The 13019-nt window shown below is 44.9% G+C and overlaps 1 protein-coding gene across 1 annotated transcript in view; it reads left to right on the top strand.

Annotated features, from left to right (window-relative positions):
- The window catches only part of PRPF19 (pre-mRNA processing factor 19), a 498552-nt gene that overhangs the window by 44114 nt on the left and 441419 nt on the right, over positions 1 to 13019 (top strand). Inside the window, exon 3 of the mRNA XM_073596965.1 lies at positions 8798 to 8874. Coding sequence (XP_073453066.1) covers positions 8798 to 8874 — 77 coding nt within the window. The remainder of the gene's footprint in view (positions 1 to 8797; positions 8875 to 13019) is intronic.

The following is a 13019-nucleotide window of genomic DNA, read 5'->3' on the forward strand; positions in this document are numbered from 1 at the left end:
CTGCCTTTCGGTCTTTCCTCTTCTCCCAGGGTATTCACAAAAGTAATGGCGGAATCTTTGGAGCCCCTGAGGCTGAAGGGGATTTCAATAGTACCCTATTTGGACGACCTGCTACTGTTTGCAGACTCAAAGAGTCAAGTAGAGGTCAACCTACAGACATTTCATACACATCTAAGAGGTTTGGGATGGCTTCTCAATCTTCAGAAGTCAAACTTAATTCCATCTCAAAGGGTAAGGTTTCTGGGGTACGAAATAGACTCGTTAGAACAGAGAATTTTTCTACCCCAGGAGAAAATAGAGAAGATGCAGTTGACCCTGAAAACACTTCAATCCAACGCAGAGATCTCTGTAAGACAAGCCATGTCCGCTCTGGGACTGTTGACAGCGGCAATTCCTTCGGTACAGTGGGCCAGGTTGCATACCCGTCCTCTGCAATCGGATATTCTGATGAATTGGTCATACCAGGAACCTCTGGAGAAGAAATTCAACATGGGGGCAGGAGCAAAAAGATTGCTCTGGTGGTGGAGGAACCAAGGAAACATTTCAAAAGGGCTTCCTTGGGTCTTTCCGGTAACCAGAAGGCTGACTACAGATGCCAGCGCATGGGGAGCTCATCTGGAAGAAAAAACGATTCAGGGAGTTTGGACCAAACCAGAAGCGAGAAGATCTTCAAATTGGAGAGAGTTAAAGGCTGTTCACCTAAGCCTCCTCTCCCTCCGGGAATTTCTAGTGAATCAACATGTCCAAATATTGGCAGACAATATGACGACAGTATTATATTTAACAAAGCAAGGGGGCACAAAAAGCAAAACCCTAATGGGTCTAGCTCATCAGATCCTAAGATGGGCAGAGAACAATGTGGCCTCTCTATCAGCAGTCCATCTGAAGGGGACGGAAAACACCTTAGCAGATCTCCTCAGCAGGAAAGAAATAAGGGAAGCAGAGTGGTCTCTCAATCAGGAATTATTCGAAACAATTTCCAGGAGTTGGGGTTATCCCCAAGTGGACCTCTTTGCAAAACGGGAAAATGCAAAAATACATGTCATCGTCTTCTCTCTTCAGAGACAGGATCAAGCTCTCGGAGTAGATGCGTTAGCTCACAAGTGGGACTTCCATCTGTCCTACGCTTTTTCCCCCGTTTCAACTGATACCAAAGGTGTTAGCCAAATTCAGATTGGAGTCCACGGAGCTAATATTAATAGCTCCTTATTGGCCAAAAAGACCCTGGTTTTCAACCTTGATGAACCTCAGTGAAACCTGCTTGGAGATTACCAATCAGGGCAGACCTGTTGAGTCAGGGTCAAATTCTCCATCCCGATCCAGCTTATCTCAAACTAACAGCTTGGTTTCTGAAGAACAAATCTTAAGACAGAAGGGTTTATCAGAGAAGCTTATTTCTACCCTTCTTGCAAGTAGAAAAAAGTGACGAGAGACATTTACTTTAAAGTCTGGAAGATCTATAATTCTTGGTGTTCCAGTAAAAACTTTGATTTTTCGTACCACATTTTCAGTTTTGGAATTTCTTCAAGAGGGATTGGAGAAGGGGTTAGCAGCAAGTACGCTCAAGACGCAGGTAGCTGCTTTATCAGTTTTTTTGGAAAGAACCCTGTCAGGGGAACCTTTTTAATCAGATTTTTTAGGGCAATGGCAAAAGTAAAGCCTAGACATGTTTTCCCAAATGGGATTAATCTTTAGTTCTTCAGGGACTAACTAAGGCACCGTTTAAACCCATAGAAGAAGCATCATTAGTCTTTAACGTCAAGAAACTTATTTTACTGGTAGCAGTAACTTCCGCACGTAGAATTAGTGAGTTGCAAGCCCTTTCAATTAAAGAGCCCTTTATGAGATGTCTACAGGATAGGGTAGTCTTAAGGACGGATCCAGCATTTCTACCAAAGGTGGCTTCAGTTTTTCACCGTACACAGGAAATCATTCTCCCTACTTTTTGTCCTTTACCTTCGGGAGCAGGAGAAGAAGCTTTCCATACTCTTGATGTCAGGAGGTGTCTGCTTAAATATCTGGAAAGAACAAAGGAAATCAGAAAGTCATCTTCACTCTTCGTTTTAATGGAAGCTACTCACAAAGGAGGTAAAGCTTCCAAGAGCACCCTCGGAAGATGGTTAAAGCAGGCCATTAAAGAGGCGTACAAATCTTTGGGTCTGGAACCTCCGGAAGGGGTATTACCTCATTCTATTCGAGCAGTGGCGGCATCATGGGCAGAAAGGGCCGGGGCATCTCCTGAGCAAATCTGCAAGGCTGCCATATGGTCAAGTTTTTCGACCTTCATAAGGCACTACCGCTTGGATCTACTGTCAGCCTCGGACCAATCAATTGGTAGGAAGGTTTTGCAGGCAGTAGTCCCACCCTGAAGTAAGTTTCTCGGTTATCCTCTCCAAGGTGCTGTCCTGAAAGGCGAAGGGAGAAAACCTTAGTTAGACTTACCGGTGACGGTATGTCTACGAGCCTTTCAGGACAGCAGCCTACTTCCCTCCCTTGGTTATCATATGTAAAGTATAATTATAGGACCTGGTAATTGTCTGATTATATTTTCCAGCATGTCGGAGGATTTCTCGGTAACAACTGACGGCATGGTGGAAGCAGCTGCTTTTTAAAGGGGCGTTGTCACGCAGTGTGTGACAACGTGTGGGGGATATTTTCTTGGCACAATTTAGTCCCCTTAGTACTAAGCATTGTTTAAATGCCACGGCCTACCTATGTATTGCTCACCATCCCAAATCATCTCAAACTGGTTTCGTGAACATGACTATCAGTTCACAGTATTCCAGTGGCCTCTAATCACCAGCTCTCAATCCAATAGAGCACCTTTTAGGATATGGTGGAATGGGAGATTCACATCATGGATGTGCAGCCAACGAATCTGCAAGCAACTGCGTGATACTATCATATGAACCCAAATCTCTGAGGAATGTTTCCAACACCTATACCACAAAGAATTAAGGCAGTTCCAAGGGCAATAGGGGTCCAACCTGGTACTAGTGAGGTGTAACTAATAAAGTGGCTGGTGAGTGTCTATAGCCAATAGAAATATTTAGACTTTTTTTTTTTTTTGTACCAGTGTCTAACAATGCTGGAAAATAAATATTGCTTCATCATTTGGGCATTGCAGTCTATGCATCCAATGTAAAGATTATATGAGTGGACACCGTAAGGCCTTGTCAACAACCACCAGATGCTGTTATCCGACTTGCTTGCGTGAATGAAAGATAAGATGAAAATATCCCATTTGTCCTTCCATTTCACAGCGAGTAATTCATTATTCCGCATACAGGTATTCTCTCCCTTTCTAAGTCCAGGTGTTAACGAGCCACTGGGAGAAGCCCCGGTGATTAAGTCGCATGGTGATGCAGCAGCCAATTCCAAGATTAAGTGTCTAAGAAGTGGCACGCTCACGTGAAAGTTGTCCATGTACAAATGGTACCCCTTACGGAACAGGGGTGAAGCCAAGTCCCATACTATCTTGCCACTGCTCCTCATGTAGTCTGGGCATCGGGGGCTCCACTTCACTGTCTTTACCTTCATAAACCCTATATGTATGTATGTATGTATTGTTGTGTTTTTTTTTTTTTTTTTTTTGAAAAAATTGGGGTCTATTAGACCCTAGATCTCTCCTCTGCCCTCAAAGCATCTGACCACACGAAGATCGGTGTGATAAAATGCTTTGCCAATTTCCCAATGGCGCTGTTTATATCTGGCGAAACCTAAGTCATGAAAATGCTCGTAGCTTCCGGTTTCTTAGCCCATAGAGATGATTAGAGCCTTTCTGGTCTCTGATCAGCTCTATGGTCAGCTGGCTGAACCATCGGCTACATTCTCGGGTACCCTGTTGGGACAGGAGAGCCAGAGAAAACCATGGAAGACGGTGGGGGGGGGGTGATGTTCCCTCCCACTGTTTATAAAAGCAGTCAAGAGGCCAGTTAGCTGCTAGAATTGGTTTTACATTAAAGCCGACCGCTGGCTGAAAAGAATACCAAGATGATACCTAAACCTGCAGGCATTGTTCTGGTATAACCACTCAGTCCAGAAACATTCCAGTACATTGCTGGTCCTTGTTGGGCATACATTGTAATGTTTTTCATGCAGCCTGTGGGCTGAACGAAAAAAAGATTGATCAGTGGGTATGCCCACCATTAGAATACCACCCTTCACCCACTTCTAATGATGAGCATACATGCACCATTTTTTAACTGTGTGGTGGTGAAATCGCCTCCGACACGGCTGGAGTCGCGGCTTTACATATCGTGGGAACAAACGCTGTTGCTGTCAAGATAAACTTTTGCTGCAGCTGAATGGCGTACCTGATAAGCAAATGATGATTAACAATAAAACAAAGTAACATTACAGTATAACGGTAAGACTTGCCATACCTGCAAAGAAGATACAATAAAACATAGTAAAAATAAAACAGAGAGAGAACAATAGATATAGAACAATAGTGAGTGGACAGTAGGGAGCGTACATAAGAGAGAACAAGAGAGAAGAAACATACAACCACAACTATTTTTGGCTTTTTTTTTTTTTTCCACTTTTTTCACTTTTATAAAAACTGTAAAAAAACTTCAAACTGAACGTTGCAGATTAGGGTTTCTCAAAATGTGATGGCCATCACATCTTTCGAGACCCCAAGACCCTGTGTTAGTGTGCCTATGACTGTTTGGTGCTGTACCCTACGCTAATACTCCACTAGTGTGTGGTAGCGTTTGAAACATTCACCAATGCAGAGACCAGGTTGGTCAGGACAGGAGGGACAAAAGAGGGTGTCATGCCTAAATCCGCATTTGCTGCAGACACAACATCTTCTTTGAGGTGGTCTTTGGGTAGGGGTACCAGGGAGGACAAAAGGAAAATGCCTCATGCAGCCGGCTCACTGCATTTGCGTTGGGAAGTTGGGCAAGAGCGCCATCTGGAAACAGAAGGGCTTTGACTATCTCTTCCTGGAATTTAAGGAAGGATCCAGTCCGTCTTGAAGCTTTGTATAGCACAAAAGCTTTCAGCAAAGCCAATTCAAATAGACACTTTTTTGTACCAGCGTCTGGCCTTGGGGCCAGACGCTGGTACAACAACGACCAGTGGTTGGGTACGACGCCAACCACTGGTCGTTGAGGTCCACCCCTCCCATGTTAAGGTTGTATTCATGGACACAGAGGGGTTTCTCCAACTCCTGTCAGCGTAGGAATTTGGACTGCCATGTCTGCGTGAAGCGAGGACAGAACGAAAACATTCCGTGAATCCCTCCACTTAACTGCTAACAAAATATTACACTTCAAGCAGGCTCTCTTTCCCCCCCGTCTGTCGGGATTCTACAAGCCGTTGGGGGAAGCCCCTGCGATTAGATCGCACGGTGCCACATGCGCCAATTCCTTAATTAAAAAGTGACACGCTTGTGTAATAATTGTCCACGTACAAGTGGTACCCCTTTCCGAATAAGGGTGACATCAAGTCCCACATTATCTTACCAACTCTCCCTATGTAGTCTGGGCAGTTCTCCGGCTCTACGTGACTATCTTTTCCCTCGTAAACCATAAAACTACATGTATAGCCTGTGGCCCTGTCACAGAGCTTATACATCTTGACCCCGTATCTGGCACGCTTGCTGGGAAGATACTGTTTGATAAAGCGTCCAGAAAACTTAATAAGGGACTCATCAATGCAGACAACTTGATCGGGAGTAAACAAGGCTGCAAAACGTTGAAGTGGTTTGAGGGGCTGAATTTTGTAGAACTGATCAAATCCAGGGTCACCCTGAGGACGACAGAGTTCATTGTCATTGAAGTGCATGAACCGCAAGATCTGCTCGTATCGTGTCCTGGTCATGGAGGCAGAACACGGGCGTATGGTAAATTGGGTCAGTGGACCAATATGACCCCAACTCACTCTTTTTAGTGACGCCCATGAGGAGGGATAGGCCCAGGAAGGTCTCAAATTCGGAGACCGTAATAGGCCTCCAATCTCTGGCAAGGGTCGGCTGGGAATTAGCGGCGATGAATTGACCAGCATACAAATTGCTTTGGTCCACAATAGATCTATAGAGATCTTCAGTGAAAAACAGCGAAGAAAAATTAAGTGACATAAAATCAACTGTTTCCACCGGAATTTTGGGTTGGCCAGTGAATGGGGGAAGTACGGGTGCTGCAGAAGTGGTGGGTTCTCACTTAGGATTGGCGAATGCAGCAGGAAGGGCACTATGGGCTCGACGGGCCTGTGTTTGTCTTCTTGGTGGCAGCGGGACACTACTCGTGCTTGCCAGCTTGAACTGCACTTATGGGACTCGCCACGTCACCAAGTGTTACTGCAGTGCTGGATGTACGACCAGGATGTACTAGGCCGCTGGTGCTTGCCAGTTCACCAGAAGGAATAGCGGCGCTAGTGCTGGCGCTCTGCTCCATACGAGAGCCCTGTGGTTTTTGCAACTAACGACAGCAGAAGATCGGGGTCTGGTATGCCTGACCTTGGCAGGGACCACAACTCAGTCGTCAGCTGTCTGTCAGGGTGCTGCTGCTGTCTACAGGTTGGTATTCTGAGTCTGAACCTGACAGATGAGTGACTTCCTCTTCACTATCTGTCATGCTCAGAAACGTGTAGGCCTCTTCACTACTGTACCTTCGATTTCACATTTTGGTCTCTAAATTTACTGGTACAGTAGTACTCACAAGAAAAAACGCACCTGACTGTCAGCAAATGCTTCCATCGCTGCAAAAAAAAAAAAACTGTTAGCGTTTTGCAGGGATCAGGCCTGACTCTGCGAACGCTACAGTTATGCGTTTTGTAAGTGACAGTGATCGATTGATACTACACTTGGGCGGGCTGGGTGGAGGGGCTAAACGCAGGTGCTAGCAGGTATCTGGGCTGATACCACTAACGCTGCATTTTTGGGAACCCTAAACTGCTGGGGACACTAATATAGTCCTGATCAGATATCGATCCGTTCAGACACTATACTACTAATGGAGGTGTATCGTGCATGGGTGTTAGCGGTAGTGGCACTAATCTGACACTGCCTGGGGCGACGCAGACCCTATCTGACGCTAAAACCTAACTTTGATCACCCGCCGGGTGATGAGGGGGTTAAACCTTTATTGGGTAAAATACAGCGGAGGGGCCCTGATGCTATAAAAAAATAAACTAGCTAAACTGCGTCACCCATGACACTTATACTGTGATCACAGGTTACGGGGTAATCAAGGGGTTAAACCTTTATGGGGGGGTTAGGAGGGTCCCTAGACCAAACACTGATTTTTGTCACTAATGACACCAGTACAGCGATAAAAAAAACCTTATTGCTGTACTGGGTGACAGGTGGTGCAAGGGTTAACGGGGGGGGGGGGGGTGGGGGTGGTTAATTGGGTGCCTACGTGACCTGGTGTCAGTGCAGTGTTGTGCAACTCCATTTTAGATGCTTTCTCCTCTCGGTCTGGAACGGAAAAGACCTACACGAGGAGAGATGACATCACTTCCCCTGTCAGTGTTTACAGTTACACAGACTGGAAGGATCTCATTCGTCAGGACCGATCACCAGGTCCAGGCCAGATTTAATTGGCCTGTGCCTGGGGATTGATCAGTTCCTAATTGAATCCTACCATCGGCCACGTGTGGAACATATAGCTACGTGGTTTCGCGCAGCCGAGCCAACCTGCCACAGTATACCTGCGGTGGCTGGTCCAGAACTGGTTAATGTTCTAATATGTGATGTACACTAGCACATTATGACATTAACTTGCAAGGGAATGCAGTTTATTTATTCATTTAAACTTCCACACTTTTTATTACTGCTTTAAACCCAAAAGCAAACATTTTATTTTATTGCAGCTTAACAATTCCTGGTGTAAAAACTGCAGCAGAATGTATCATTTTACATGGATGAGAGTGGACAAACAACTTAACACTGGCAAATATGAATAAAGTGTGAGCTTGGCTTCAATTTGTTAGTGGTTCTAAATTTTCTAATTCATTTAACTGACAATGCTGCTGCGCCTTCCTTCCTTTTTTTTTTTTTTTTTTTTTCTCCCTCATTCCTCCAGAGCACTCACACTAATACAGGAGGTGTGTTACAGGCCAGATCACCAGGTAAAAACAGAAAAAAAGAAAACTGATGCAGCCACCGCATCTGATTGGTTAGCTGCAGTATTGTAAGTTTTTTGTTTTGGGTTAAATACTGCTTTAAAGGTACCTATATTTTTATTTTTGTGACTCATTTAGATAGTGATCAGAATTTTTAAGGTCTTTGAGTACATCTGAAGTTATTCGTAACAGTTTAAACAGGTCACAAATATTGATTCTATGTAATATGAATGCCTCAAAGTTAGAAAAAACAAAACTTATTTTCTTGTCCTGAGTGAGCCCAATGCACCTTTATTTAATCAGCAGAGTCCGTGCTGTCAATTCAGAAAATAGAGGCCAGGGCTAGTTGTGGTCAGCAGATAATTAACGAGCTAGAAGCATGCGAGTCAGTAGTGACAACCCTGACAAAATTATCTCTCTGCCTGTGATCTGGTGACAGCGCTACTGTGAATTTGTAGGCAGTGCAACAGCGCTGTCACGGCATCACAAAAAGCTTCCTAACATGGTGCTCACTGCCAGCATAAACTGGTATTTGTGAGAGACTGCAGGGGTATTGGGGTAAAATTATAGGTGCAAATGTATTTAGGTGCTGCTCCACTTAATAGATTATGGCTCTACTTAGAATTTACATGGTGGTAATCTTCTAACAGTAAATACTTTGTTTTAGTTATTTAAATTGATTTTTTTTTTTTTATTTGCTGTCTTTGTTGCCATCTTATAGTTGCTCACCCAGTTCGTCCAAAACCACCCTCTGCAACAAGTATTCCAGCAATTCTGAAGTCTTTGCAAGACGAATGGGTAAGTTTCAGTTCAGACAATTTTCATGTTTTTTGCATATGATTCTTATTACATTTTCTAGTTATCTTTGAAAGCAACACTGGCGACTTTTAGTAGCTCCTACTGCCACTAATTGCTAGCCATTTAATTGCTAGCTGTAGCATATTCACACTAAACAAATGGCTCCCAATGTGGAATGCTATACAGTAGCATGTAGCAGCGCTCAGTTCCGTGTAATTGCACAATACTCTCTCTGTTCATGTGTGATTAATTGCTGCAAGATGTTATTTATTTCACTTTTTTTTTCATAGGGAGCGACTTCCATTTCTTTAGCGTGTGTGTTTGTTTTTCTCTGTAAAACTCATAACTAGGTGTGGTGTTTGATCCAGTTAGAACAGGGTTGCTCAACTGCACTTCTTCCTGAGGTTACTACAGGTTCCTTGAGTAATGGTGGATTGTTCTCTCATGTACACTGGCTTGGGATGCAAAAAGGCAGTATTACAATAAACACCAAGGTAAGGGGTCACTTCTACACTGACCACAGATGTTAGAGAACACCAATTTTTACTGTCTGCCTTGGAGAGAGTCTAAGACCCCTTTCACACTGGGGCGGTTTGCAGGCGGTATTGCGCTAAAAATACCGCCTGCAAACCGCCCCTAAACAGCCTCCGCTGTTTGTTCAGTGTGAAAGCCTGAGGGCTTTCACACTGAAGCGGTGCGCAGGCAGGACGGTGAAAAAAGTCCTGCAAACCGCTTTTTTGGAGCGGTGTATTCACCGCTCCTTCACCGCTCCTGCCCATTGAAATCAATGGGACAGCGCGGCTATACCGCGGCTATAGCCGCGCTGTACGAGGGATTTTAACCCTTTTTCGGCCGCCAGCGGGGGTTAAACCCGCACTACTAGCGGCCGAATACCGCTGCAAGAACGACGGTACAGCAGCGCTAAAAATAGCGCTGTTGTACCGCCACCGCCCCAGTGTGAAAGGGGCCTAAGCCTGATGCTTTAGCCCAATGTTTCTCAACCAGGGTTCCATAGAACCCTAGGATTCCTCAAAAGGTTGCCTGAGGGTCCTTGAGCAATGATGGCTTCCATTAGTTGTAGGCTTAATATTATCTGGTCTTGGGGACCCTGGATAATGATAAAGGGTTTCTTAGGTGTAAAAAAAAAAAAAAAAAAAAAAAAAAAACAAAGTTGAAAAAGGCTAGTTTAGAATATACAGTACTGGCTACATAAGAATGTCTATACTAGATTTATACACTTCCATTTTTTTCTGATGCGTTTTCATTGAAATCAATAAAAACACCAAAACATATGTCAGTGCATGTCATGAGGGAACCGGTTAAACCAAGTTGATTCGATTTTTACAAAATAACATGTCGCATAAAAACCTAAGCAGAAGACATTGCGCTAATTACAAGTGGTACATATCCGTTAGTACAGGGAAAGAAAATTATCAGATTTATATAACCGCTCATCAAAAAGATCATTCAGTTCAATATACATACACAATCAAAGTTAACCTGTGAAAAAACAGAGCGGAAATATAGATCCCTTTAGTGCACAATGTGTAGGCGGCGTTCCAGTAGGAATACCTCACTGGTTCAACGAACATTAGTGATGCATGCAAAGTAATCTGTATAAGCATAATATGGTAGCAACCTGATTTAGGTAGAAGATGAGTATATACACCAATACCAAAGTGACCGAAAAAAGAAAGAAGGGATAAACTAGGGAAAAAAAACTGGGGGGGGGGGCACTAGGGAGCCCCATTCCACTGCAGGCTACTCCTCCCAGAAATTCAGGACACATAAGATCCAAATTAAATTGAGTGTAAAAAAAAAATATGACCACATGAGCCCTCATGCCTCCCATTTAATTTTTTATCCCAAGCGGTCATGCATGCCATATCACTGATCGTCTCCAGCTCACATGCTCACTCAGCCAGGGAGGTATGATCAGTCCTGCACCAGTATCTTGCTGTGACCAACCTAACCATTGTAAGAACATGTCTAATTGATGTTGGGGTAGGAATCCACTATGTTTTTTATTTCTTTTTTTATTTCTTTTTTTTTTTTTTTTTATAGAGATAGATCTATCTATCTAGTCCCAAAAGGATTTTGTGGTCATGTTCCCCAGATGTGGGATAGTGTACCCGGGGTCTGCATACATCGCCAACAAGTTTCTGGCACAGCTGGGCTGATCTTGTGTAAGAGAGGCAAGGGGGAGTGGTTTAGTAATGAAGCGTGGCAGCTGCTAGCTCTGGAATCCGAACCCCTGAGTGTGCAGACAGGCACTTTTCAGCATTGCGGGACAGTGGGTTAGCAAGGGCAGCATCAGCCTGTGTTGGCCCAGGAGTGCTTGTGAGTCTGGGTGAGAAGACAGCAGGGTGGTAGTGCTTTTGCTTTATCATACTTCATAGGACACAGAGCCTTAGCCCCGGTTCACACAGGGGCGGCACGACTTGCAGGTCGCCTCAGCGAGGCGACCTGCAAACGACTTCCACGGCGACTTGCAAAACGACTTCTGTATAGAAGTCTATGCAAGTCGCCTCAAGTCGCCCCAAAAGAAGTACAGGAACCTTTTTCCAAGTCGGAGCGACTTGCGTCGCTCCTATTAGAACGGTTCCATTGTACAGAACGGGAGGCGACTTGTCAGGCGACTAGGTCGCCTGACAAGTCACCCCTGTGTGAACCGGCACTTAAGTATTTACTTAGTGGGTTATAGCTACCTTCAGGTGTTGACAGTGGCACACCCAATACAGGAAGTTGACTCCCATATATAACACCTCCTCCTTCCAGTGTCTAAAGGTGTTGGCACGAGTGAAGATGTGCTCTGTGGAGCTCCGGGGGGGGGGGATCCATGCTGGATTTAAAAAGCCTCCACAAACGGATCCATCCCGCCACTGTGGCTCCAGGATGGTACACGGGCCTCGCATAGAAGAACGAGGTTTTGCCTGCAACACTTCTCTTTGAGGGCTGGACCTTAGGAACCAGGACTTTTTTTGGTCTTGCTACATTACCTAAAGCTGTCCTGAGGGGTTGCTATACATGGTCCAAAGGAGTAGAACCCCTATTAAAAGGGCCCCAGTCTTTGAAGGTTTAAACATGCTGCCTGCCGTGATGGGTGAAGTTTGGATCTGTCTGTTTACTCAGCAGTATCCTGCAGCGAGGAAAAGGTAAGAGGAAAGTATAGGAACTAAGTCCACCTTTGACTTTTCTTTCAATTATATTGTAAAATGCCTTAAAAACTCCTCTAGAGGGAGTAATAGTGTATAGACCCTGTTTTAAATCTGTGCTAATACAGCGTGTGTCTCAGCAGCTGGAGGGGGGGATGGGGATGTCTCCTCTTCCCCTAAATGGGGAAACGGTGGATAGGGATACATGTTATGTTTAAACAAGCATAAATCTGAAAAGCTGACACAGGCTGTGTAAATCGCCTCCCCTCTCCCCCGCCGCCTCTCTGAGGTGACTCTTGCTAAAGTAGGGTTGTCCCGATACCACTTTTTTAGGACCGAGTACTCGCCGATACCGATTACCGATACTTTTTTTTTAAATGTCACGTGACAGTGTTTTGTTTTGTTTTGTTTTTGTTTTTTTTTTTTTAACAGTGCTTGCTTTTTTGGGGGGGGGGTGGGGTGGGTGTGAACGGTGTATGTGTGTGGGTTTTTTTTTTTTTTTTTTTTTTAATCGGCCCTTTTGGGGGGCTTTGGTGAGATATCAGGGGTCTTAACAGACCTCTGATATCTCCCCCTTGAGACAGAGAAAGAGACCGAGGATAGAGATTCCCCAGTCCCTTTCTCTGCAGCCTCAGCTGCACTCAGAATGAATGGAGAGAAGACAGCAGCTTCTCTCCATTCATAAACTGACACATCGTAATCACAGGAGATTACAATGTTTCAGTTATTGTGAATGGACAGAGTCAGCTGACTCTATCCATACACAAAGGAAGGAGGAGGGGGACTGAGGAACGGAGGGGGAGAACGGAGGGAGACAGATAAGGAGAGCGGAACGGAGGGGACAGATAAGGAGAGCGGAACGGAGGGGACAGATAAGGAGAGCGGAACGGAGGGGACAGATAAGGAGAGCGGAACGGAGGGGACAGATAAGGAGAGCGGAACGGAGGGGACAGATAAGGAGAGCGGAACGGAGGGGACAGATAAGGAGAG

The sequence above is a fragment of the Aquarana catesbeiana genome, linkage group LG08, assembly GCF_042186555.1.
Source record: "Aquarana catesbeiana isolate 2022-GZ linkage group LG08, ASM4218655v1, whole genome shotgun sequence".
Lineage (NCBI taxonomy): Eukaryota > Metazoa > Chordata > Amphibia > Anura > Ranidae > Aquarana > Aquarana catesbeiana.